General features: G+C 44.8%; 2 protein-coding genes across 7 annotated transcripts in view; one reads left to right on the forward strand and one right to left on the reverse strand.

Annotated features, from left to right (window-relative positions):
* Nucleotides 1-15855, reverse strand: part of ATAD2 (ATPase family AAA domain containing 2) — a 33296-nt gene extending 17441 nt beyond the window's left edge. Inside the window, exons 1-13 of one of the 2 annotated variants that reach the window (XM_035556205.2) lie at nt 15508-15855; nt 11938-12080; nt 11402-11448; nt 10118-10271; nt 8216-8294; nt 6660-6738; nt 4372-4482; nt 3541-3652; nt 2592-2717; nt 2283-2385; nt 1947-2062; nt 788-962; nt 321-409 (exon numbers count right to left, since the gene is read on the reverse strand). In XM_035556205.2, the coding sequence (XP_035412098.1) occupies nt 321-409; nt 788-962; nt 1947-2062; nt 2283-2385; nt 2592-2717; nt 3541-3652; nt 4372-4482; nt 6660-6738; nt 8216-8294; nt 10118-10271; nt 11402-11448; nt 11938-12080; nt 15508-15633 (1460 nt within the window). In that variant the 5' untranslated portion in view covers nt 15634-15855. The remainder of the gene's footprint in view (nt 1-320; nt 410-787; nt 963-1946; nt 2063-2282; nt 2386-2591; nt 2718-3540; nt 3653-4371; nt 4483-6659; nt 6739-8215; nt 8295-10117; nt 10272-11401; nt 11449-11937; nt 12081-15507) is intronic. The other variant, XM_035556207.2, reaches the window with a different exon arrangement.
* Nucleotides 15856-15943: 88 nt separating this feature from the next.
* On the forward strand, nt 15944-25862 carry NTAQ1 (N-terminal glutamine amidase 1). Of its 5 annotated transcripts, none has more exons than XR_007707760.1 (7): nt 15944-16144; nt 16344-16443; nt 17207-17257; nt 18568-18716; nt 19084-19208; nt 20268-20416; nt 20528-20543. XR_007707760.1 is itself a non-coding variant. In XM_050708450.1 (7 exons), the coding sequence occupies exons 1-7, from the start codon at nt 16068-16070 to the stop codon at nt 25693-25695; spliced, it is 711 nt and encodes a 236-aa protein (XP_050564407.1). In that variant the 5' UTR covers nt 15944-16067; the 3' UTR covers nt 25696-25862. The 5 variants fall into 5 exon arrangements, 4 of the variants coding, with proteins under 4 accessions (XP_050564407.1, XP_050564408.1, XP_035412101.1 ...); XM_050708450.1 differs by lacking the exon at nt 20268-20416 and adding an exon at nt 25562-25862 and having other exon boundaries at nt 20528-20602; XM_050708451.1 differs by lacking the exon at nt 20268-20416 and adding an exon at nt 20770-21439 and having other exon boundaries at nt 20528-20602.
* Nucleotides 25863-27350: the final 1488 nt, after the last annotated feature.

Genomic DNA, 27350 nt, shown 5'->3' on the forward strand with positions numbered 1-27350 from the left:
AAAACATAATTTTTACTTACTAGTTCAGTAAATTTTGTTACATTCCACATGACTTTCTCCCATGGGTAGTCAAAAAGGACAAGCTTTTTAAGGGCAGGACTCATTTTAAGACAAAAAAAATAGGTAAGTTAACACAGACCACGTGCTGATATCAGACTTAGTAAATTGGTTTCAACTATTGTTTAAAATCACCTGTTTTAGCATTGAGTTACAAGTTTTTAGGATAAATCAATGTGTTTACAGTAAATTAAACAGGTCATCATCCTTTTGTTATTCCCCAAAGATCAAGCAGATTTTATGTAGGTGCAAAAACGTAATACCTATAGACGTGGTCTTGTTTACTGGACCGCACAGGAGCGAGACCATCTATCTCGTCAAAGAAAATAATTGAAGGTCGCATCTGATAGGCCTAGCATGAAAACACAGAGTAAAACAGAATGATGTAAAGAAAAAATGCACAAAAACATCATGGTTAGAATGTCACCTCAACTAGATTTTTCACTTCAGCATCTGGGACCTCTACTTAAACAGCTAATGGAGTATCTGGCATGACTAACCGAAGACGGCAGTCTGCGGCAACCCACTGTAACTGGGTGACAGGAAACAAATCATACCGGTAGTTCTTACAGCTGACATTTACAGCAGAAACACTGGCATTTCCATTTCAGTGGGAAAAAAAACATCTATCAAAATACAAAAAAAAAGCAGCTAGTTCTACTTAAAAATGTTGACCATAGAAAATGACGGTTTCAACTCTGACAGACTACACTGCACATTTCAACCTTACCTGTTCAAATAACGAACGAAGCTGACGTTCTGATTCCCCCACGTATTTTCTCAGGCAGTCTGAAGCCTTTCTCATAAAAAATGATATTTTTCTGTCACCTTGGCTACATTCGCTGGCAAGAGCACGAGCAACCAGTGTCTTTCCTGTTCCTGGGGGACCATAGAATAAACAGCCTCTGCAATAAAAAAGATGCAGATAGGAAAAAAACATCATGATGAGTACCTCTTACAACCATCGTCTCTAGAACAAATTCCTCTTTCCTAACCAAAACACGTCATGTATAAGACAGCAGTAACAGCTGAAGTGTGGGTACAGTCAGAACAGACAGAAGTTCTGCGTTTTTACAACATTTCAAGGGAAAATTTATTTTTTTCACCCGAAGAAATGAATAAGGGGCGTAACTCAAGTGTACAAAACCTTCAAAAGAGAGCGTACTGTCCCAGAAGGACACTTCCAAAACTGCTGACAAACAGGGTGATTAGAGCAAACCGGAGCCAAACGAGCAAACTTCAGCACAGAATCTGAGAATGGGCTCAATGGTAAATCACCAGTTCATTCTTCAGTGATAAACTGCGTATTCTTGCTTTCACGAAATGCAGAATCTGATAGTAAAGCATTGAATTCTCCCTTCAAAAGCATTAAGTTACTGGGTTTGGTCTCTCAGACCATCTATTGCTGATGGCAAGTGAGGAAGTCTAAAGCTGGAAGGAAAAGTGATGCCTTAGCACTCAGAGGAAAAAAAAAAAAAGAAAGAAAGAAAGCAAAAAGTAGGTGGGAGAAACAACTGGGCTTCCAAGCAGCACATTACAACTGACTTCCACTAGAGAATCCCTTCTTGCTTACAAACTAATCGAGCGGACTTGTACATAAAACTCGGAACAAAACCACTCCAACCCAACTTGTTAAAACCCAGGCACTTTGGAAGTATTTTCTCGTTTTAAAACACCAGACAGTAAAACTTAAAACTTTAAGGCACTGCTTATATTTTTAATCTACATATATTCTGGATTCTATCCATTTTTAAGAAATTACTTTTTACTACTACTAAAACAAATGTTCAACACTGCCAGAAACGTTGAAGCACGGAAGCATATCGATACCTTAATTGAACATTCTCCCGAAAACAGCTGACTTACAATTAATCGCTTTAAGGAGTTACCTTGGGGGCTGAATATTTAATCTCTCAAAGACTTCTGGATACAGTAGGGGAAAAATCACCATCTCTTTCAAAGCTGTGATGTGTTCTGAAAGACCACCCACGTTATCAAATCCAATCTAAAGAGAAATTCAACACAACACAGTTTATATGCTGAAGAAAGCAGCAACCTAGATACAGGTTTCATCAGAAATTATGTCAGCACAAAGGAAACATTCTGGGCGATTTTTGAAGTTGCTTTAGAGAAAACCATAAACAAAGGTAGTTGTAGATGGCACATTACTGAGAGCTTTCATAATCACTGGAAACACTCACTGACACAAGGAATTAAAGACTTACCGCGCTATCTATTTGCATTGGATCTCCCTGACTTCCTCCAACTTTCTTTTGATCCCTCTGAACTCTCTTTAGGTCATGTTTCTGAAGTTGCACTGGAATAGTCCTGATTTGAATTAAGGAGAAAGAAAAAGAAGCCTCATAACTTAAGACGCAGCTAGAAGATTTTTGTTTTTATAACGATGCCAAGCAAATGTAGAAGACCTTATTAATTAATATAAAGAAGACCTTACTAATTGACATAAACTTAAACCTAATTAAATATTAATTTGAAGGAGATTCATCCCTCCCCTATTCTCTAACGACAGCAACCTTCTTGAAGATGTGCTCTCGTTGTCCTCACTGCTCTCACCACTCTCCTCCGTATCACATGTGCTACCAAGTGAGAGAGATGAGCAAGAGGTTGTAGAATCACTGCTGGGGGCTGCACGTCTCCGTCTGCAAGCAAGCATATAAACCAAAAAGTTAAAAAGAAAACAGAGCAGATACTAAGTAACGCCAAAAATTAAGGGAATTCTAACTCAGAATTTACTCTGAGATCTATTTTCCAGGCCATTGTACTCTTTAGGAATCTGAGTTCAAAGGACACGACATGATTTTCCTTGTGACAACTGTCTGCTTTCAAGAATGCTCAACAAAACATCTGGCAATCAACAGCATTCTCTACGCACTAACTGCTTACAGAATCCAAAAAGCCTTTATCATTATATGGCAATTTATGATTTCATTTAGATCTTTTCTTTTTTAAGGTAAATTTCATAGAGAAACATTAATTGATTCCAATGAGAAACTAGAGTCAGTATTTGAGTGATATTTTTTTTTTTTAAATCTGACAAAACTTCCATAAAACCTCTCCCTCTAAATCAAATGAAATTATCTTCTGTTTTAAGAAAATAATTTGTATCCTTCAAGATTAAATAGTCTGACTAAGACTTTTAGAGGGAGATTCTGGCTTCAGTTCCAGAACAAAAGAATTTCAGTTACAGGAACTCAGATGCTATCTCCATAATAATCTTATCAGTGACCCACAAATACTGGATTTAAAAAACAAAAACAAACAAACAAACAAACAAAAAACACTTAAAGTATCCACCTCCTCCCCTCCAAATATTTGTTCCCTCTATATCCTCAGACTACCACAGTACTCATCATAAAGTTACTCTGTAATTACCACTAAACTGAAAACCCTTTGAAGCATTATGCAGTAACAAGACTGACAGCTCTACAGATAAATAAGAGCTATCACTAGCCGTACACCAACCTGGTACGTCCTCTATAGCAAGATTTCTGTGACCCAGCATTTTCAAGTGACTCTTTCTGTCTGACAGAAGGGGGCTGGTCCGGGTAAGTTCTCTCTTGTTCTTTTGGTTTTACTGAAAGGAAAGAATCTAGAATAATGATACAAATACATTTAAGAGAGAGGAGGATATCAAAAGATAAAGGAAATGCCACGTGTTTCACTCATCCCTAATTCCAGAGGAATTTTTAACTGTTTTTGCTTTTCATCAATGCATAGTACAAGCGGAAAAATGCACCTGTTTTTTTAAGGTGAACTGAAAAATCACAAAAGCGAGATTATTAAGCATGATTAACTGCTGTTATATCAAGGTACATAGTTTTGTTGGTTTTTTTTTTTTTACTTCTCAGTGGAGATCTTTAACTTAAAAGTTCTGATATGGAAACAGGAAAACTTACTCTGCAAATCTATGAAAAGAACAGTGCACTGAAGGAACAGTGGCAATATAAAGTGTAAATTACGCGCAGAAAAAAAGAAATGGGAGTAAAAAATGGGCACTGTGAAGTCACACTACAGCAGTCAGCACTGCATTTGTAATACAGCACTGACAGCCAGTAGAAACAGACCAGTGCATACACCAAATGAAAAAGAGCACTAAGTATGCCAAGGAGCAAAGAAACAGAATGTGCGCAGGACACGTGCGTCTGATAAAAACAGTGAAGTTTACGCGCAGAATGAAGGTACAGAACTGAAAGAGAACTGTGTGCGCTAATATATGTGTATTTGCATTCAAAAATTTTATCTCACTTATGTGCAAGAAATAAGGTTTTAAGAGAAACTGTGCGTTTAACCTACTTTCCAATGGAGCTTGATAGCGCTCAGCGGGTTTCCTCTGCCGAAGGTTGTAACGCTTTGGAATATCTTCACCATCATTTTCTTTGTTCTCATTTTCTCCTGATGTCTGTACTGTACCACAAAATGACACTGAATCGTTAAGCACGTTTGCAAATTATATTAAATCCAAAATGCACTACGCAGATGCCTGTAGGTTTTATTATTACCGTTATCTTAATGACACAGTGGATCCTGCAAAACCTTAAGATGAGTTTATGCAAGTCACGTTTCAGAAATCACAAATCCTAACAGACGAGCATGCACCTAGACATTGTTCCGTCCTCTCTGAAACTGCTGATCGACTTGTCATCAGCCTCGGTGTTTAACAACAGGCAAAATTCTGTCATATCGCTTAGCTAAGATGCAGATCTTATGAAAACAGCTATTTCAGAAAGTCACTTCTTCTTAGTTTGAGAAAGTATTTCATGGAAATGGTTTTAATAGTCTGTAGTGCTAAGACTAAGCCTAGTAATCTAGGTCCAAGTGTATCTCTGTCACAAATTCCGTGAGCCATAATGGGCCAGTCACAGGCTTGAAGCTCACCAATGAGAAAACAACGCCAAATGCATATAAGCTTAGGCCGTTAGCTTCTGTCAAGTAACTTGAAGTTGTTCCATGAAAGATGGTAAAAAATGCGAAAACCAGAGTGCAATTATCCACCAGGTTCTGGTGAATATCCTCTCACGCTAACAGCAGGACACCAAGGAAGGAACGTACATACTCCATTCACCTACCTGTCTGCCAAAAAGAATTACATTTTTTTTCTTGGAAAGCACTGCCCTTTTTGGTTTTTATTTTTTAACCCGAAAGGTTGCATTGCTTTCTGAATGCAAGATAAGTGCCGTGGGGTATACAGATAGCACATGGAAAACTGAGAAATAAGTAAATGAGTTTGTGATCACTGCCATCTCCAGTCCTTGGTGCTCCCACACTCCTGTCGCAAAAGCATGAATTTCTCTGCTTTATTGCTCCTCCAACCCTTTCCTTTGCTTTGCTCCAATAACTTCTTTTATAACAACGCTGGCACTTTTCTCACTCTTTTCTGGCCTATTTTTCATTATAAAAGTATATTCTAGCTTTTTCCTAATTTAAAATTGTAGTTTGTATTTTGATCATCCATTAATTGCCCTAGGCTCATTTCCCATTCAACATGCTATTTAAAATTTCTCTCTACAAGTCTCTACTGCACAACTCCCTGAAACCCACACACTTGAACCAAGCTTCTCCCTCTAGACCGGCCCCCGCCTTGTATTCAAGCTACTCTTATTAAGACCTTAAGCTAATGTTTTCCTAACTAAACCTCCAAATGATGAGTCAACTCTGCTTAGTTGATGGACCCTTACTAGTCCATGGCCAAGTCATTGCTCCTCTGGGGTCCTTCCCTCAGGTTCCCACCTGCCACTGTGCATCTCTCTGCTCCTCTGATGGGAGGAGCGAAGTATTTTCTGGGGCTCTGCCTCCTGTCATTGTCTCTCTGAGCTCCTTTGCGGGTGGTACAGGTGAGCTCTACCACATAATCTAACTTACCAGCTCAACTACCGCAACATCCTTTTCTGTCCTTAAGTACAGTCTTGCCCCGTCCTGATCTGTTTAGAAAGCTCCTACCAGGACGATCTAATTTATTGCTTTCATCACAACTAACATTCTTCTTAAAAACTGTAAGTTTTCCCATCACTTCAAAGTTAATATGGCCTTCCGTGGCTTAACCTCATTCCACAAGTCACTGAGTACCAAGATGACAGCTCCTAATTACAGGCCCTGACAGCAGCTTACACTGGCTACCTTCTAAACACAAAAATGCACAACGCTATCTTCTCTCCTGCTGAGCTTCACGCTTGGGAGGAGCTTTTCATGCACATCTGGCAGCCTCTCTATCTTGCTTCCTGAAAATTCTCGCTGTGCTGCTCAAAACCATGAAAACTGTCACGCTCCTGCTGTAGCGGTATCGCTGTTTCGCATGCTGAATGATACTGTCCATTTCTTTCCATTCCCACCTGTCTACAACCATCTGTTGCCTTTTATATTGAAAGCAGTTCGGAAAAACGCATTGTTTTTGTTTTTTTTTTTTTAAACACCTGTTCTGAGCTCACTACAGTCCAGCCCTAGAGTCCATAACTAAGGCTTGTAAAGTCAATAGCAACACTGAATTTTTATAGAAGACAAATACCCAGTAATTTAGCTTGTTTCAATTGTTTAAGACGAGGCTTTTGGTTAGAACAGAGTAAAGGAAACTTAAAACCAGAACTCACCAACAATCTCATCTGGACTGCCAGGTTTAGCAGTTCTTTGAAAGTCTGGATTCACACAGGTGAAGATATCAAGGTTTTCCTAATTCAAAACAACAAGAAAGATCGGTCACAAATGTGCAGAAAAACAGACGTGCATACTTGTTGCCTACACAGTAACATTATCGAGGCACTCCGTATACACAAAAAAATAAATTAATGCACAGGAGGAGAGAATGGGAATATGATTGTGCACACCCACAATCAGTAACAAGAATTTCTGCTCAAAACTAGGGCTCAGTACACGCGGTGGTTAAATACTTGCCCAGATACAAAGCTGCGTGCATTAGTTAATCATAGGTTAATAACCTACAGCGTGACAGAACCGAGGAAAAAAGAATTACCTTCCTAGCAGACATACCAAAAAAAAATCGTACTGGCATGTGAGAGATGCTAATAAAAAGTACTGTGGACAATGCTGGTTTAATGTCACGGCCCTGAGCAACCGGCTCTAGGTGTCCCTGCAGTTGGACCAGATGACCTCCGGAGGTCTCTTCTAACCTCAACTATTCTGAGATTTGAGAGGGGGAAAAAAAAAGGAATTCAGATCTAAACAAAAAGCTAGGAAGGCAGGCTATCAGGAAGTTTTTAAATGATGTGTCTATCATTCAAAAGAACGGTAGAATAATTTAATTTAATAGAGCAAAACTAAGACAGAGGAAGTACAACTGCTGCATACAACTTTAACAGGAGTTCCTCTAGAGACAGGGCATTATTTAAGCTCATGGCCAAGCCAGCACAGGAACAAATATACATAAAGTAGCCATCAGTTAATTCAGTCCGAAATTTGAAAGGTTTCAAGTTCCTGAAAATTCTGGGAGCAGCTCGCAACGAAGGATGTATTCTAAAATGCCAGTTCGGTCAATTTATGCGAAGAGTTCCATTTGCCTGTAACAAATGATTAAAACTACATGATACTGGAGATTCTTTGTGAGCTCTCAAGAAAAAAAACATGTTAACAGGAATCAAAATTTGAGCGAGTGACAAACACAGGAAGCTACGCACTGCCTTTTGTTAAGCTTTCCAAGTAAATGCGTTCCCGAGCATGATGAGAAATATGATTTAGTAGCTAAGGATAAAAAGATAAAACAGCTTAAACTGCCAAGGTGATGGAAAGCACCAGTCTTTTTACATATTCAGTCCCCCAGTCAGAGCTTTTAGTAAGATTTGGAGTAAAAACCCAAGTTTGAAACCGCTGTTTGTAAACAGTGTCCATTCAAAAAGCAGAAGGCAATTCAGAAACTGGAGTATGAGACATGCATTTCAGCATCCCCCTGTTATCTCACATCTTCTGCAGAAGATACTTCCTCCACTCTTAAAAGACACCTGGAGCACAACTCTACCAGTAAGACACGAAGTTGTAATTAGAGAGCAAGACCGTATGTTACTTTAGACCACACTACTCTTTGGAAGGAAGTTATTTCAGTTCAATTAAAATCACAACTAAATTACTTCCCTACGTGAAATACTCTACACAAATGGCAAAATAAAGGAGTATTTGCTTCTGGGTTGCTGCGCACCTCGTCTTCCCAACGTCTTCTTTGGTATCTACGGATCTGCTCCATTTCATCAATTTTTTGCAACACAACTTCTGCAGTACTAAGACAGAAAGTTGACATGTAAGAGCAAAGTTAGGCACGTATGAAAAAAAATTAAACAGTACAGATAATCAATAGGACATTTTAACATGGTATGCACAAAGCAAGTCATTGATACTTAGCCAAGATTTTAGACATTACCAAAAAATTAGGTGAAATCTTTATTTTTGATAGAGATTTAAGAACAAACATTTGAGGATTTGCAAACATACACTGTTTGTTTGTTTTCACCCCTTACTGAGCACATTAAAAATATACATATATTTAAATGCAGGAGGAAAATAACAATTCTGAATATCATAAAAAGACATTAGAAAGAAATTATGTCAGCTTTTAGTACTACTTAAGTTGCTGTGCACAGTAGCATTAAGTCATTTTTTGTTAACCACGGAAAGGCTGTTTGTTCTTCTCTTCATGGTAATCTAAGTTTCATGTTGTAGAAAATAATGAAATGAAATGAAATTCTGAAGCAGGAAACAATTTTGGCTTCAGAAACAGAAATAAACCACGGACAGAAACGCGGAATCGCTAGGACTACTTCACTTTGACTGTATCAAACTGTCCTAAGTTTCTTAACCAAGCGTTACATTCGCTTTTGTAAGTATGGAACAAAAAGTTCACCAGAAGTGAAGGCACTTCTGACACTAAGAAAACTGCTGAATGGGGAAAGTTAAATCTAATGAAAGTCACAGGTAAAGTCACCTGGGGCGCAACAACCCCAAGCAGCACTACAGGCTGGGAGATGAGTGGTTGGAAAGCTGCCTGGCCGAGAAGGACCTGGGAGTATTGGTTGATAGTCGGCTGAATATGAGCCAGCAGTGTGCTCAGGTGGCCAAGAAGGCCAACAGCATCCTGGCTTGTATAAGAAGCAGTGTGGCCAGCAGGTCTAGGGAGGTGATTGTCCCCCTGTACTCGGCTCTGGTGAGGCCGCACCTCGAGTACTGTGTTCAGTTTTGGGCCCCTCGCTACAGGAAGGACATGGACGTGCTCGAGCGAGTCCAGAGAAGGGCGACCAAGCTGGTGAGGGGTCTGGAGAACAAGTCTTACGAGGAGCGGCTGAGGGAGCTGGGCTTGTTCAGCCTGGAGAAGAGGAGGCTCAGGGGCGACCTTATCGCTCTCTACAGTTACCTTAAAGGAAGCTGTAGTGAGGTGGGGGTTGGTCTGTTCTCCCACGTGCCTGGTGACAGGACGAGGGGGAATGGGCGAAAGTTGCGACAGGGGAGGTTTAGGTTGGATGTTAGGAAGTACTTCTTTACCGAAAGGGTTATTAAGCATTGGAACGGGCTGCCCAGGGAGGTGGTGGAGTCACCATCCCTGGAGGTCTTTAAAAGACGTTTAGATGTAGAGCTTAGCGCTATGGTTTAGTGGAGTACTTAGTGTTAGGTCGGAGGTTGGACTCGATGATCTTGAGGTCTCTTCCAACCTAGAAATCTGTGTCTGTGTCTGTGTCTGTAATCATTTGGGTTCAGAAGACATCCCAGAAACCCACTAGGCCCATATATAAAAGACGCCCGGTATGAAGATCTCTCATCAAATGCCAATCCCAAAACTACAACGTCAGCGGCAAATTAAACCCAAAGCCTGTGATACGTGACCAGTGCCAGTCACTGGTGGCCAGCAGTTACCAGTGGCGATGCATCGCAAACACGAGGGCACGTAAGGAAGTCTCGGCCTACCCCCGAATATACTGAACTCACAATGCCAGGCGTGGCCGTACCTCTCTGCTGTCAAAATAAAGAGCAAGTCGAGGCCAACACCATGCCATAGCACGAAGGCTTGCTAAGAAAGATCATTTTAGGAGGTCTGCAAGAAAAGACGACTTACTTTGTTATAAGTTTGTCAAACAGAATGGATGAGTTTGTAGTAGGGTAACGACTTCGTCGAACTCTGCAGCTTCGGCGCAGCTCCAAATCCCCGTTTTCTCCACAGACTTGTCTCGCAGATTTTACATCAGCTCTGGTCCTCAGCGTTCTGGTGACTGAAATTCAGAAACGAATACAGTATTTTGAAACAGTAAAGATGGGCTTCTCTTGATTTCACCACTGGTCTTGTAAAATGTAAAGGGACAAGCAAAAAAAGACGCCCTGAGGTGGATTGCTTTTTCGTTAAATTCTGAATTAGAACTTGTTGTCATGACCACTGCATTCCACTCACTTACCGTTTTGAACGTTTAAACTGTCTACTTAAAAGCGTGACCTGTAGAGAAACTTTTTAAGAGACTGAAAGCTAGTCTGACAAAAACACACGTGCAACTTTTGTTCCATGCAGGAGGGAAGTTTACTCCAGTTACTTCTGTCTTGAAAAAGTGAAAACAATCAACACCTTTCTCTAAGGTGTTTTCACTCCGTTCATGTAAAACTGTATCTACCAGTGTTTAAAAAAACTATTACATTTTAAGTCTCTTCCTAAGATGTATGCTTTATTACCCTGTTTAAGCATGCAGCACTTTCATTTCCTGCATTAAGATCTAACAGCTCAAGGAGATAAGAACCGTTTCGAGAGAAGTACCCAAACGCCACATAACTCAAACTCTTGCTTTTTAGAAAAAAAGTCTGCTCATTGTTTACCATACAGCATCCTTTGGCACAGGTTTGTTGCTTGCACTAGCATTAAAATAGCCAAGAGGACAAGGGGAAGGGAAGAGCTACACCACGGTGGCGGTAGGATCACAGCTAAGGTTTAAGTTTGTGGTTGCCAACTGTAAGTTTGAGCTTACTAAAGTTTGACTAAGTTTGAGCTCACTAAATAACAATTTACTTTGCACAATTGGAACTTGAATTACAGCACGGGAAATGCTGTCTTTCAGGCCCCTTTCCCCCATTTGGCCCACAGCTGGGAGGACACTGCCTGCAGCTAAGAGATTTTTCCACTCATCAGCAAGCGGCCTCACTGCGCCAAGCGTGCCTGGTAACTCAGCACTGCGGTTTGGTTTCAAGTCAAACTGCTCAACTTCAGCGAGAGCTTCCAAACATCAGAAAAGTCACTGATGAGTGAAGGAGCTGATGAGTTCAGAAGGTTTGGGGCCAAATGAAATCGATGGAGTGACCAAGTGCCATCCCCTTCAGCAACCAGCACAAATAGGTATCCTAGGGAGTTACAGCCACTTACCTGCATTATATTCTTTCTTTCTGTCTGATTTCGGCTCTGTCAACTGCCTACATTAAGAAAGAGGACAGAGGAGAGAAGGGGGAAAAGAATTCTTGTATTAGACCCAACAAGAATGGGAAATTTCACCAGGTTTACAAGCCAGTGCTCCATGGTATACAAAGAGAAGCCTGTGCACCACACGGAGGATCCAGATCCCAAGCCTGTCGCGTACCACATGCACACAGTTCTATACGTACCCACATTTCCTAACTTGCTCACGGTGAATTCTCAAAAGTATGAGCAATAGCTCAGTGGCCAAAGTGGAAAAGACACCTCGAAGGGGTTGGGAAAAACACGCATGGTTTTTAGAAAAGCAGAAGACTTTCACTGACAAGAGGGATTCTAGTTTTAAGGTACTGGTACCGACATCAGCAGGCTCACAGGCCTCTGCTGATTTTAGCTGGAGGTTTATCAGGCCATGACTCACTGGACACGCTTTCACTCTTGCTTTTCAATCTATAAATTGAACAGAGATTGAACATATAGAAATACAATACCTTGAAAAGTGTCCTCTGTTGACATTTTCACTCAATATTGCCATACTTTCCTCAAAGCTGGAGCCTGAACATCGCAGCATGCTTTTTCTCATTGATCTTAAACAGTGTCCATTGAAACATTCAATACTGCCAGCAGAATAATCCTATGAAAAGAAGGAAACGTGAATATATTTATGTGAACCACGTAGATTCACATAAAGAAATTCTGCCTCACGCAAGTTTAGTTAACCCTCCCGACTTGGCAGTGGGGCAGACACTGAACCACTGCTGTGCTCAAGAAAAAAAAAAAAAAAACAGAAAAAAAAAGAAAAAAGAGCTTTTAAAACTAAGGCTCCCCTCTCCCCACCATTTTCTTGTGGATAACTTATGCTTAATACCCTTGGCAAAAAGATATCGCAGCAAAACCTTTCACATAAACTTAGTCTTTCGTGAAAAAACAACAACAACAAAAACTTTAAATTCAATTGGTCAGAGGAACGGTCAAGCTTGACATTATACATCCTAGAATTAAAATCTAGTTAAGAGTTTTCCTCCCATCTCCAGACCCCGCTATATATGTTTATTAGGAGCTCTGTCAAAAAAAGAGCAAGGCTCGTTATATCAGAGCTTACAACCCTTCTTACTGCTGTTGACCTTTGTCATATCGCTGCTCCTACAAGGATGACTACTATCATTTTTAGTACAGGAGGGAAGCAGTGATAACCTTGAGGTGGGGCTCGTTCTGTTTACAAAATGAAGTTTCATTAAGAGTACCTCAAACCAAATTTCACTCTAAAGTCAGAAAATAGACAAGATTCTTCTACTCCTCGGCACCAACTTTACTAAGAGCTTAGTTAGTGTTTACTCAAGAGAATAGCAAAGGCATGAAGAAGTTAGAGGAGGGCACCGGTAAGGGCACGTGGGAGAGCGCCCTTCTTCCTCCTGTTCTCCGTGCTGATGGAAAGGGGCCTCACGAGATGCTTGCCCTAGCACGTGTTTGAACCCGGGCACCCGAAACAACTTTTTAAGACGTTTTTTGCTTCCCAGATCCAGCAGAGATGTAACAAGACCTAAAGCTTAAGGAGAGCCAGCCTGGTCTGTCACAGCGACGTTTAACGTTTTTCCTCTGGGAGGCTTGAGAAAGAAATCAAGTTTTAATAAACCTTTACTGCCTCTTAGGATTTTCCCCGTGCGTTTATTTGCACACCGTGCTCCCCAAGCTGAAATGCAAGGCCAGGAGCTGCCAGCTGCCCCGAGCACACCGGTCGGCTCTGACTGCCTCAGTTTGAGCTCTGGCCAAAGGCACGCGGGGACCGGGACGGTTCGGGCGGTGCGCAGCGTGGGCTGCCTGGGCGGCCCCGCACACGCAGCCCGCTTCTGGAAGCAAGCCCCCAGACAAAATGTCATTCCCTGACACAAATGGAGTGCTACTCCAGTCCACAAAGCACGAGGGGAATGGAGAAAGAAACCAGCTCCGATGTCATTCTTGAAAATCACCCTGAGCTTGTTTGAGGAAAGCTAAACTCCAGACTGAAAGAAGAAACACTTAGAGAATGCCAGCGTGGATATTAGCGGGGAAAAAAAAGTGGAGTAAGTCGGGAAATCTCTGTACGTATAGTTATGCATTCATTTGTTGACTTCTCTGCAACAAGCACAGTGCCATGTACTTGTGTTATTCTTTATCAGCTCTCCTTTTATCTTCACCTTGTCTCAAACGAGGGCACGGCCAAAGCAGGAACAATGGACATTGCTAACTCTGACCATCCTCTGCTCCTACGAAGGCGTCCCAAGTCAGTGAGCCAGCAGACACTGAGAAGCGCTATGTTAACTGCAGCAAGCTGCCAGCAGGGCAGAACTAGCTCGTATCAACCATACAAGGCTGAAAAAATGCACTCAAGAAGTGAAATTCAGCAGAAGCAAGTGGCTAAACCAGAACAACAAAGAAACTGGAGGAAGGAATTTTGTGAAGTAGTTTGTATTTTGAAAGTTACTTTCCTCCTACTATGGGAAGCGATCAGCAATTGCTTCTAAAAAGTTAGCTGTTGGGTGTCTCTAAGGAAGTAAGCAGATGCCCAAGTGCCATCCAAACAGATAAGTGTGTTTAGGCTACGAGGCTGGGAGCTCTGGTGCCGAGTCCCTACACAGATGACTCAGGAAGGCTCAGCACAGAAAAGGGCCACTTTCCCCAAACAAAAAGGGAACTCTGGAGCACACGGGTCACAACAAAACGACCTCATTCGGCCTGAGGAATTACACCGGGCTTGTAAAGCTGCAGATGCACAGCCTCCAGAGGGACAGCAGCCACTTACAGTCTGCCACGGGACTCCTTGGGACTGGAAACTTGGGAGAAGACAAAGCCATCAGATTCCAGTTTACCTTAGACCTTCTGCTGTATGCTCCTTAACCTAGATGGATGAAACATGCCGAATAACTGGAGGTAAACGGCTTGCTGATATTGGGGAAACTGCAAAAGCTGCTACCGCCAAGTCTTTGCACACCAGAAAATTAGGGAAGAGACATTAGGACTTGAACATGCAGCTAGCAGCAGGATCACCATCTGTCATCTAGGGCACTTCTACATGTCTCCGCAATTTGAGCGCTTCAGCAAAGCCTGGCTGTCCTACAAACGAAGCAAGAATGACTCTATGCCTCGAAGCACGGGAAAGTTCTGCAAAGAGGGGAAAAACACAAAGAAAGAAACCAAAACAAACAAAAAAACTCTTACAACCCGTTTCATAATACGGATTCTGCTTTCACTTCAGTGAAAACTTTATATTTAACTTCCTCATTCCTGTTCCCACAACCAAAGCGGTCCAGCTGTTTTCTCTGCCTGACTTTGTACAGCCCTCCCTCACCTGCCACAGGCAGCTCAAGTCCTTGCAGGCTTTGACAACCGTTTCTTGTGTACACTGCAAAAGCAAAGCCGAGATCTTTACACGGCCTCCAGTGGCTGCTTGCAAAAAGACACCCCAAGGACTTCTTCCTTCTTAGTTCAGCAGTCTTGAAAAGAGGAAGGGGTAGAGAAAAAGCAAAACAAAATCCCAACGTGAATCCAAACAACTGAGGATGCTGAATGCACGGAGCGCCAGGGCACTGAAAACATCCCTCAGAGGCAGGGCTCGCCCCGAGAGCTGTGAGGGGGTTCTGCTCTGCCTTGGCTTGCCTTGGGAAGAGCAGAGCGTTACCTCTGGAGAGCTGCCAGCTCCTCCAGGTGATGCTGAGCAGGGACAGGAGCAGCAAGACAGAGCTGGGAACGGTGTGGATGGAATACTAGAAGGCCTCTGCAGCCACGCAAGCTGCCCTTAAGAGCAAATTAGGGTTTTCCCTAACACCATCAAAACCTTAAGGAACGTTGTAGCCATATTACGCCCCATAAGTAAGTGTTTTTATTTAAGCACTAATTAACGCTGATTCTCAGCGCTGCTCTCCAAGCCCCCGCAGCATCCCCCGCGTGCACCTGCCCACGGGGCCGCCTGACAGGCGCCTGCGGGCGGCGGGGCAGAGGGCGGGGGGAAAGGAACCCCCTCAGCACCCGCAGCCCCCAAAGCTCCCCGCCCGGGCTCGCTCGGAGGGAACCCCGCGGGAACTCACGGCCGGGGCTGCTCTCTCCCTGCTCGTCCTCCTGCCGCCGGGCTGCAGCGAGAGGAACTCGGAGCTCACGTCCATGGCGGCCAGGGGCGGCCGGCGGCTCCCTGCGCTGCGCCTCAGCACCACCATGGCGCCGGCGGAGGGACGCGCGGGGGCGGCGCCCACTGAGGCGGCTGAGGAGGCGCCGTGAACCTCTGCGGATCCCTGCGCCTCACAAGGAGCCCGCCATCTCCCTCCTCTCCCCTTTCTTCCTCCTCTCCTTTCCTTCCTCCATCCCGCCGCGGCTCTCCCGCCGCCTCCCGGCTCCCCGCGCTCACGGAGACCGGCCCTCGCCCGCTCTTTTCCTTTGGAACTTTTTTTTTTTTTAACTTTCCGGCGGAAGGTTACACGCAGAGGGCCGCCCCACTGTTTGAGATTTTTGGCGGGCAGGAAGCGGCGCGTGCCGCCCCCTCGCATGGGCGCCGCCTCCTCACGGGCTCCGCGCTCGTCCTGAGGTGGCTCCGCGGCTCCCTAAGGAGCCCAGCCCCGCGGTCGCGTCCCCTCACGGAAACCTTCCCCCGAGCATGGCGGGGCCGGCTGAGGATCGGTACCGGCCGGCGGTGCCTCCCCGAGCCGCCTGCGCCTACACCGGCTGCTACTGGTAAGGGAGGCGCCACAAAATGGCGGCCGGCGCCTGACTGGAGGTCGGAGGCGCTCTGAGGGGGGAGCTGGAAACGGAGCTAAAGCCCTCCCACCCCACCCCCCCCGGGAAACCTTCCCGACCCGGTTTGGGTTGCTGGAGGTGAAGGTGAAAGGGGGATTGAAAAGAAAACGGCACCGTCGACGGTTGTGTTTTGCAGTGAGGAAAACGTGTGGAAGCTGTGCGACTACATCAGGGGTCAGGGGGAGTATCCTTTGGAGGAGTTCTACGCGGTTTTCATATCCAACGAGAGGAGGATGGTGAGTGGGTGAGTTGTGCGCTCCGTGGGGCTGGGGCTGTTAGACTACAGCCAGGGGTTGGCGAGAGCTGGCCCCAGGCCTTTTAACTACAGCCTGGGGTAAATGAGACTTGGCCCCAGGCCCTCCTGCAGCAGCTCGGTAGGCTCAGAGGCGTGCAGGCAACGCCACCAGGGAGTACGAGGAATTTCATTTGTTTCTGGCTTCCAAACCCCACGCAGCATTTGCTCCAAGTTAGATATCAAGGCAACACCAGAACCTGAGAAACAGTAAAAGCAAACAGCTAGAACTGCCACACCACAGTAGAGCCCTGCTCTCTCCTCTGGATGCCCCAAGGATAACCTAAGGGGAACAAAAGGTTCGTGGCATTCTTCTGAAACTTAAACGAAGTTACCCTAAAACAACAGAGCAGGACAAACATTGATTATAATTAAAGGTTGGGCTAGATGATCTTAGAGGTCTTTTCCAACCAATCGATTCTATGATTGTCCTTATCTGACGTACTTGGACTGTGGGGAAAAAAGAATCGTGGTGTCCCTACGGGCTGTGGGGCGATTCTTCCCTGTCATCCGCCAGTTTAGGGGGATAATTATATGGTCCAGAATAGCATCCAGCTTCATGCTTCTGAAAGATAGAAACTGGAGCAGGTTTTCTGACAGCAGCACTGATATAAGCTGATGAAACAGAGTTCAGCAAAGAACTTACTCAACCTGAAACTAATCTCTGTAAGTCAGAAGTGGTTTATGCCAAATTACTTAACTTTCAGATCCCACTCTGGAAACAGAAGTCAGGGCATGGAGATGAACCTGTCGTCTGGGTAAGGCATTCTGTTCTTATTTTCTCAGTATTTAAGTGCATGCTTCTGCAGTTGAGATCTGCAGGATAAGACGTGGGCAGCGTTAGGCACCTCTGCTGTAATGAACTTAGATTTCTGTTCCCTCTGAGCGTCAGGAAGCGCTCTCACAGTGCAGCTGGCTGGACTCTGGCACAGGTTGTCCAGGGTGCTTGTGGAGTCCCCCTCTTCAGAGACGTCCAAAAGCTGCAGCCTGCAGTGGGTTGGACCAGATGACCTCCGGAGGTCCCTTCCAACCTCAGCCTTCTTGTAGCTCTGTATTAGTGTTTATTATTCTTCTACAGCAGCCTAAATTCAGACCTCCTTTTATTGTTCACAGGAAAATAACAGTGAGATGGCCCATAAAACCGACAGCTGACAAAGCTTAGTTAGCATCGGTAAGAGTGCACAACAATTCTGTGAAAATTCCTGTCTGGATTTGTTGGGGCCCACCAGCTTTGTAGGATGTTAAATAGATGTCTTGTAAGAAGCTGATGGATGAAAATATCCATATAGGTCTGACGTGGGATTGAAAAATGTAAGCCATACATGTCTTCAGGTGCCAGCATGTATGTAAGCTGTTCCAGTGTCTTTTTGGCATGTCATTTGATTGACTATACTTCAGTAGTTGCCACTACAGAATTCCTTTTAAAGATGTGTAGTTATGGTTATATCATATGGGGGAAAAAAATTAATGTTGTGTGGCAATTTGTTTCAGAAATTGTTTAAAAAAAAAATCTGTGAATTTCTCAAATTCTGTAATTGCAGAATCATTTTCTGGAAAAATATCAGTGCCTTTATATTGTAAAAAAGGCTTGGTTTAAAAAGAGGTCCAAGCGTTATCAAGATGATCTGAGGAGGAGTAGGAGTTAACTGTTAACAACTACCTTCCATTTAATTTTGGAAAACTGCAATGTAAGTAGCTAATACTGAAAACAGTAACTCGAGTTTCTCCAGACCCCCACCATACCTATGTTTCTTGCATGTTAAGGAATGAAAGATGTGGTATTAGGACTAGCGTACGCTTCAGGTTAGCTGCCCAGGCTGAAATCAAAGAAGGGTACAAAGGAATGGGGAGAATACCAAGGTGTACCAAAAGGCACGAGGGCTGAGGCAGGCATTAGGAAACCTCTCTCCTGGTGCTGGAACGTCACAGGCCTGATACCCGAGCGGTAGAAAGCAGGATTTAAAGAAGAGGAGCTGTAGCCTCAACTTTTAGGAGGCTTTTTTTCTACTCCCTTTGCCAGTTTCTGATTAACAACTGTTCAACTCATGACAATTACCGTTCTTCCCAGGACTACCACGTTATCCTACTTCATGTTTCCAGTGGGGAGCTGAACTTCATTTATGATCTTGACACAGTGCTGCCATTCCCGTGTCCCTTTGACGTGTACAGCATGGAGGCCTTTAGGCTGGATGACAGCCTTCACCCCGAATTTCACAGGTGAGGACAAAAAAAGATGAAGACCGCGAATGTTGTTTCACAAAGTCCAAGCTGAAGTTCACTCTGTGGATATACAGTGATAGAAGTCTTTTGTTGTGCTCCAAGAAACTAAATGCACTGCATTATTTTTCTAAAGCTCTTTAGTTGCCGTTGTTTAATTATCAATTAATCATTGTTTTGATCATCTGTGATCAAAAGCCCGCCCTTGCTGTAGTTTATTCTTAACTGGCCAGCAGCTTGGCTCAGTATTTCTGAGTGAAGTATTTAACTTAAGGCTCCCTGGGAGGAGGAAAGGGCTCTTGTCCAGAGTGACTAATGCAGCATTACATGCATGTATCTTCTGATATAATTGTGCATTATTGTTTAGGAAAATCCGAATGATACGAGCAGATTTGTACCTGAAGACGTTTGCTTCGGACAGATCTCACATGAAAGATGCAAATGGGGAATGGCAGAAACCTCCTCCCTCGTACCCCTGCATTGAAACAGCAGGTAGGCCGGCAGAACTCCTTTTTCCAGAGTTGAATGATTTAGTTAGCGGTGGGCGCAATAAATCAAAGTGCTCTTAGACACATGTGGAAGCGTATCCAGCTGGCGTAGCGTGTCAGGAAGAAATGGGGCTCTGCAGTGCTTGCCTTTTCCAAACATACAAAGTCTAGCATGCCTCCTGGCAGCTGCCATTGCCGTTACCAGACATGAACCACTGATCTGCAGAAACTGAGCAGAGAGTGAGAGGTATGAAATGTTGTTCCCCCGTTGCTAATGCGGAGCTGAAACAGAGGCCAAGCAACCTGCTTAGGGTCAGAAAAAGAATTTTTAACACGGCGATTACCACACTTTAGCGGGCAGGTTCCATCCTGCCAGAGCATGTTATGTTGACAGGACCAAGTTCTCTGGTTCAGCTGGGTGTGGTCAGTTTGCCTGCGTGAGTTGTTTGAGGTTTCTCTACTGGGTGAACGGACTGAAGGATGCTTCGAAAGCAAGCAGCAAGCTGCAAATCTTTCCCAAAGCCCTGAGTGGTTTAGGTAATAGCCTGTGGTCCGAGCAGAGAAATGAAGAGCTACCATCTCTACTAGTCTGCACAGCTTCTTAAACCATTTTTATCACACGGCGTTTCAGCTTACTCTAACCATGTGTTTGCCAGGCTGGCTGATGTTTGCTGTGTGTTTGTTCTCATTTTCTTCCCAGATGGAGAAAAGCGTGGTGAAGTTTTGTTTCGGTAGAGTTTGTTGTTGCTGTGCACGTTTGGTTTTGCTGCTTTTTTAGTCATACAATAATACTGTGTGCTTATGTTAGAGAAGGTGGGGTCGAAGGAACACGGTTTGTGTTTAGAGCCAAGTTTTTTGTGGTTTTAAGCTGCAGGTGAGTGAATTCGCAGTCTTTGTATTGCCTTCTAAGAAAGTTTGGTGTTTCACACGGGTGTAAATGAGTTATGAGGGGGGTCAGGAGCACAGGTACACCTATCTCAGCCAACCTCCAGATCGTCTTTGGGATGTTGGCAGGTATCTAAAGATACAGAGACTCTCATTGCTCCTGTACTTCATTCCTTAGCCTGTTCCTTGCCAGGCTGGAAGGAGCATCCCCAAGATATCCAGTGCAGATCTTGCGCAAAGCAGGTGTAATTAGACTGAGGGGCTTCAGGACTCGGTCCAGTCTAGCCTGGAACAACGCCAGGGACGGAGATTGCACCACCTCTCTAGGTACAGTGTTCCAGTATTTGATCCCAGCCATGAATTAAATACAATTCCTGATATGTAATCAGAATTTCCTGTGTTCCCGCTCGAGTGCTTTGCTTCTTGTCCTGTCGCCAGACACCTGGAAGGCTCTGAGTGCATCTGTGGTGGCGTGCTGTCATCTGGGCAGTCACCGGAGCGTTGCAGAGGAAGGTAACTGGTTACCCTGCGCCCACCCAAGGTGGAAGATCGCTGACCGGGTAGCTTCGAGATTTGGGTCAGAACAGGAGGAGACTGTCAGATCGAGGACATCTCGTTCAGACTGCCTTTCACTCAGTGCAAGTTTCTCAGGCTTTGTTTTTGTTTTTCCTTTCCTTGAGCTACCTTGGAACGGTGTGTGCTTCAGTGGGTGCCGTGCCAGAAGCCAGGGGTGGCTGCTGGGGAACAAGCACGTGGTTAACTTTGGGCTGAATCCAGGTCCTGTGCTCCAGTGGTGCAGGTCGCAGATCGACAGGCCTCCTGCAGGCCAATGTGCAGATTTAGAAAGCATCACTCTCAAAAAGGAACTGGTAATTCTCTCCCTTCAGATGCTGGCAATTTCCAGCACGGTTTTATCAGGCATAAAGCACCTGACTTTAAACTCGATAGAAAGCCGGGTGGCTGAGCTTTGGTTAGCGTAAAAGAGCCTGGGACATAAATGTTCATCCATGCCAAATGCCTTTACAGGTAACTTTCCTCCCCACTTAGAGTACTCTCCTGTCCATGTGAACTTGTGTTTGTCTAAGATTAAATTGCTCACTTCTTGTGTTAGAGGAGACTGCAATTTAACAGCTGGCAGAACTGACCACGTATATTTTAGTGCCCGTTTATTTGTGAGGCACGTCGGGATCAGAGCATTACATTACTCCTTGCTATTATATTGCTGTCATTTAGAGAAGCCAAAGTCATAAGCTCTGGAGAAGATGATTACAAAAGGTAATCAGGTACAAGGACTTACATTATGTCTATTTGCTCTGTCTCTGATGTTAAACAAATGCTTGAAGACTGAAAAAATACAATAAATACATATATTTTTATAAATGTCTGAGCATTGTACTGTTAAAAAGAAATGAGCCTGTGAACTTGGGGTATTTAAAGATAATCAGCGCTCTGGTCCTGCTGCGTGTTAAAGGATGTTAGTTACACTCAGCATGGCTTGCTTCTCTTATCCCGTGGGGTTTTAAAGCTTTTAGTAAACTTTAAAAAGACAGGAGGTTTTGTTCTTGATACTGAAATATCGCCTCTTCCAGGGCAGAGCAGCTGCTGAGCCCAAATAGAGCGCTTTGGGCAAGGAAATTCTGTAGCATCTAAGTCAAATGTAGGCTGAGTAGGGTAACGTAAATACCCGCTGTGGTGCTGGGATGAGACACTGGGACCAGTGATGCCTTTTTATGACGTATACCAGCAAGTGTTTTAATGACTGTGAAATTCCTTTCGGAATTGAAGCAATAAACCTATCAGGAACCAATGAAGCAATTTTTTTTCCTAATACTAACTCGGAAGGAATAATTCTTGTGCTGGAATAAGTCTCGTGTTGGCAGTGCTCTGGCCTCTGTTCCTCTGCTGTGGGCGCTCGGAGGAGCTGGGTGCCCTAACCGAGGAGCTGGGTGCATCCTGCTTTTTTAAGCAAAACAAACAAGATAGGATTTGAGGTGTGGATTCACCATTCGAGAACTGGCTAGCCCAGCCTGGGGTTTTCTTTTAAGTCTTCCCTCTACAAATGAATGAGGTTTGATTCTGCGTAGTTTGAGTCCCGACGAGATCAGCCCTCCTTGCTGCAAGCCTGTGTACAATCCAGCTTGCACGCTGCGTTTCACAGTTACTCGGGCCTCACTGCTTCGATACGACTGGTAGCACCAGCTCGTAACGCTGAAAAGCCTCAGTTTGATTTTCAGTTCTCGCCAGGTGTTTGGCAGCACACAGGCAGGATGGATTTGTTCTTTTTATTATTATTACAATCCCTACAAGCCATAAATTACAGGGTTGTAATTTTTGAAGAATGCAAGTAGGACAGCTGAGGAGTTGTGGAGGTGCCGTGTGTGATGTATTTATGTAACAGGCAGCTGCTACGCAGGGCAGGCAGATGTCTGCAGTTTCTTTCTGTACCTTCTCTACAAGGTAGTGCAAGGATCTTAGCGAAAGGAAAAAAAGACCGATACGGATCTAAGTAGCTCGTGCACTATAACCTGATCCTCATTTGAAAATAAAACTGTCGAGTTAGGTCCTCACTTCATGAGCTTTTGAGTAAGTAAAGAATCAAGTAGGATGGAGATAAGTATACAACTACCCTTAGTTATTTACTATATGAAGTATTAAAGGAAGTCTGGAAGAATTTAAACACTCTGAGGAACCTTGGAGACTGTTTCCGATCGCTCACCTCCAGCAGGGCTTCGGCAGCTGTCCTTGCGCAGAGTTCATCCAAGGTCTGTGAGCCAAACCGAGGCTCGGCTGAAACATCGCTCCCCAACTCCTGCTGGCAGACGCCACAGGTACCGTGGCTGATAATGCCATCGGACGGTTCACAGCCTTTTATTTTGTCCCTGCTCAGGGCAAAAGTGTCGGCCTTGATCAAAAAGAAATAGATATACGCAAGAATCTCAGGATGCACCAGGTAGGCCTCATGGACTGTAAACAAAGTGAGTTTGGGCAAAGAGGAAGCCTTAGCTCTGTGCGTGCCCAAATGCAGACAAGTGTAACACCTACAGCACCTGAGGAGGACTGGGAGCGCGGTGTAAATCTTAAAAATAAACAGCAGATTTTTATTATTATTGTCTGCCGGTTTTCATCTCCTTCAGAAAAAGGCTTTTGTGGTGTTCTGCATTTTTGCTGAGCTGTTGCCTAAAGCTGTAAGGTCTAGCATAACATGCACAGCCTTCAGATGTAACACATCAATAATAAGGCTGACATGGGGGGACTTTTATCTCCTGAACGGAATGAAATGGGAGAGCTCTTCTGTGTTTTCCTAGGGGTAGTTACCCAGCTGTCCTACTGCTTCAGTGCCACCTACTGACTGGTCCTTAGACCATCCGCTCTTCACGAGATGGTTCTCGTTGGCTTGTTACAACAGGTTTTGCTCTCATTAAACTTCTGATGCGCTGTGTTATGCCCTGCCACCACCCTTCCGAATGTCAGAGAATATTTCACTTCCTACAGACAGTGTGACAGCAGCTTCCAAGTTGCTAACAGCAGCAGCTGTGTTTGTGACTCTACTGGAACAATCCCCCTTGGGCTTCTTCACCATTCACAGAACATTTTAATTAAATTATTCTTCTGCTGTGCTCAGTGCACATAAAGCAGGAAATTTATTTATCTTTCAAATCTTAAACTACATGAGTAATCACATTAATTGTAAAATAAAAGCATCTGGGAGGAAAAGACAAACTGGGAACTGGAAAACAAGCTTACCAGGCTACCTGCAAGCTGGAACCGTTAGCCTCTGCTGATTGTTCTGGAGTTACAACAGCAAGTTGCTGGGCTTGTGCTATTTTAAATCCCCACACAGTAGAGTAGAAAGTGGCCTTGTGCTGGCACTCGTGGCAGCAGTAGGACCGTGCTTGACCGGAGAGCTTTTGATGTGCGTGCCCAAAGAGGCTGGCAAGGAGAAGGTCGAGTTAGGGGACAGACCTTGCAAGCGGTGAGAGCTGGGGTTCAGAAAACCACAAAGCTGTGCCGCAGGGTAGATGTGGTGCAAATAAGAGGGCTGCAGGGGCTGGTCGTTGGCTGGGACCGCTGGGTACGGGATTCCCAGAAGTCGTCTTCCCTTCCTTGCTTACACTGTCTGTAACGGTAAGCCTAATTACACAGGCTTTTTGCAGCTGAAGCAAATTCCATTGCTAATCTATTCATTAGAGCCCACTCTAGTTTGGTTCTTCATCCTTAAATGTGCACAGGAATCACCCGTGTTAAATAAATAGAGCAGAAAAGCTGTAGCAGTAAACCCGTGGGCTCCCCCACTCTGTTTTTTAAACTGAATCGCTTCAGTTTTCTCTTTAACGTGTATTAGAAAAGATTATTTGCACAGATCGTCAGTGAGAACATAACAACGACAAACCCACAGATCGTTGTTAGAGTTGAATAGGCTCAGGAGTCGAAAATCTCTGATCGGTATGGTGCTGAGTCAGCAGCTTGCACCAGCCCAGCTCCAGAAGAAAGGCACACGAGGTGCCTAAACCCCAAGCCCCAGACCAGCACGTTCTGCTGAGCAGTGCGGGACCCACAGCTGGGGCAGAATGGTTTCTGCCTCTCCTGCAGGGAGAGGCCAAACTCCTTGCAAAAGGCAGCCGTGATTACTTTTCTCTTGAAAACACGGCAATTAGCCTTTCCCTCTCTGACGACCTGAAGTGGTTCAGGAGTCAAAAAGAAAAACAAAAAAAAAAAAAGCGTTTGCCCCCCAGCTGAGGTTTGTGCCCTCTCAGCCTGAGCCTCCCTCTAGGCTCCCGGCTGGGCTGTGTCAGAGGTTTCTCCCTGCCTTGCGGGGCTGGGCCAGCGTGCAGCAAAGACAAAGTTTGGGGCTGGAAGGAAAGAAAGCACCGACGTAAGCAGCCTGGGGAGTAACAAACTCTGGGTTTGCCAAGAGGCTTCTGAAAGACGCCAGGCAGCTCCCTTTCGTGGCTGCTGCTGTGACCGGTTGTTGTTGTCGCTGCAAAGCTCCCTGACTCGGCTGGCTGCGGGGGAACAGCTCCCCTGCCTCGAGCAGCCAGGTTTGTCTGAGGGCAGGGACTGGGAGGCACCTGGTGCTTCGCAGCTCCCTGTTTCGGTTGTTGTCTGCACTCCAGTTCTCTGATGCTCCTCAACTCTTCCAGGCTGCTGTTGCAGGGAAAAATAAAATCTTTTCTCACGCACACCGTTCCTAAAGACTAATGAGGCTTACCGATCAGGTAGTGGGATTACTGCCATGGGTGGAGGGGGGGTTCGGGACAAACGCCACATTGCAGGCGCTGGAAATAGAGGTTCTGCTAGCACCGTGCGGTCTGCGGAGTTGTTGGACTGCTGCTCAGCAAGCGTGCTATGAACTGCTTTGAGTTAAACTTTCAAATGTTTTTTTTTCCGTGGGCTTTTCGTGATAGCTGTATGTGCTACAGAAGCTGAATCAGGAACTCTGACATTTTGCTTCTCTTCCCTTTTTTTTTTTAGACTCCAAGATGAACTTGGATGATTTCATCAGTATGAATCCCAAAGTGGGCTGGGGCTCAGTGCTCCCCTTATCGGACTTTGTGTGTAGGTTTGGCAGACAGACTAATTACAGCTACTCCTTGAAAGGGCAGTGAAGTAAACAACGAAGTTCGTTCTGCTGCAGTTTTCAGTCGGTTTGTTTTGTTTTGCTGCTCTTACGTTGTATTTATGAATGGTTTACATTTCTTTATATGGAATAAACATTTGGGCAAATAGAATACCCAACGTACCCTGAACTGAATAAAGTCTTTTATTTTTATTACTTAAGAGTGAACTTGTTTTTTTTTTTTAATACGTCAAATCAGAGGTTGACGTCCCACCATAAACGTATTGCTTTGCCACCTACTTTGCCCGCATTGAGAAGAGCATTTAAATGCTGTAAGAACAGCTTTGGGAAAAAATAAACTACTGAACGAGGTAGCTCATCCTGCTAACTGCTGCCACGTTTTTATAGGGAGCTAAACTGAGAGAAAGAGGTGAAGGTTTTTTTCTTCCCTTTAGCTCCTTGAGCCAGCTTGCCAGGAGGTCAGGCAGCTGCTGTCGGTGGCGTAAGGACATCGGCAGGAACATACGGCTGGGGGGAAGGGAACGTGCAGGGCTGCCCCATGGAAGGACTGAGACTACAGCAAACGTTTGTGACGCGTTTCAGTCTTGGCGAGGAAAAGCACAGTAAAGGTGTTAAGTGTAAATGGCTCGTTTTATCTGGATGTACAGAAAAATACAAACATTGAAAAGATAATGTAAGGTAATATGGCCAGGGGTGGGTCCCTTTGGAGCAGCTGGAGCTGGCTCTGATCTGCCACGGGGCAGCTGCTGGGCTCTGCTCGCAGAGGCCACCCCTGCAGCTCCCCCCACTACCAAACCCTTGCCAGATGCACCCAGCACCTGGGCGTCGCTCAACAGAGCCATTAAGCTGTTGCAGGACATCAGGTTTTCATCCCTCCAGACATGAGTTTGCCTCTTGGTTAAACTCGTGAGCTACCATCCTGACCTGGTTCCTGGTGGCTGAAATCCACAGCACGCTCCCTTTAGTGAGGCTCAGATATGAGAATTTGCCAAGTTTAGTCTGATTTCAGGATGAAGGCTGTTAAGGAGAACAGAGACAACCATTATTCAGAATGTACAAGTTAAAAATCAACGTGAAGAAACATTCCTTTCTCTCTTTAATGGCTCTTTAGCTTGTCCTTTCCCACAGAGAAGTCCTCCTGACTTTCTGTTGTCCACTATTATTACAGTATTTATGTGCCGAGAGTCCCTGTGTGGTGGCTTTTTGGACTTTCTGAACCCTTGAGTTAGGCATTGAACAAACAGAAGAAAGTTCCTCACAGTCCCACTTTCTCCTGGCTTGTGTGTGCTGGTGGTCACTGGAAATTCTCTAGTACGTTCGCTGCTGGAAACGTGTGAGCCCTGACGGCCTTACATCCACGCTGGGGGCACCCTGTCCCACAGGTAGGTCCTCTCACTTCCACCAAACTACGGATGCAGTAAGCTGCGACGGGATAGAAGACCCACGTCTGTCCTGCCTCGTTCTCCTCTGCTGCTTCTTTTTCATTAAGAATATCATTTATTCAATCCAACCTCTTTTATTTGCCTGTTTGGGACCTTAGGGGAAAAAAAGCTCTTTTTTTCCGACATGCATTTTCTTGGTGCATATCTGCATTTCTGCAGGTCCGTCTCGTGGAAATAAAATTTTTCGGTTGGCCAGCAGAGAGAGCAGTCAGCACGCAGCAAGCGTGCGGCCAGCTCCCCG

This window comes from Cygnus atratus, chromosome 2 (assembly GCF_013377495.2).
Source record: "Cygnus atratus isolate AKBS03 ecotype Queensland, Australia chromosome 2, CAtr_DNAZoo_HiC_assembly, whole genome shotgun sequence".
NCBI lineage: Eukaryota > Metazoa > Chordata > Aves > Anseriformes > Anatidae > Cygnus > Cygnus atratus.

Coding starts and splice junctions, on each gene's coding strand:
- NTAQ1 (XM_050708450.1), top strand. CDS start 16,068: ATGGCGGGGCCGGCTGAGGATCGGTACCGGCCGGCGGTGCCTCCCCGA. Junction 17,258..18,567: donor GAGATGAACCTGTCGTCTGG/GTAAGGCATTCT, acceptor CGTTCTTCCCAG/GACTACCACGTTATCCTACT. Junction 18,717..19,083: donor CTTCACCCCGAATTTCACAG/GTGAGGACAAAA, acceptor ATTATTGTTTAG/GAAAATCCGAATGATACGAG.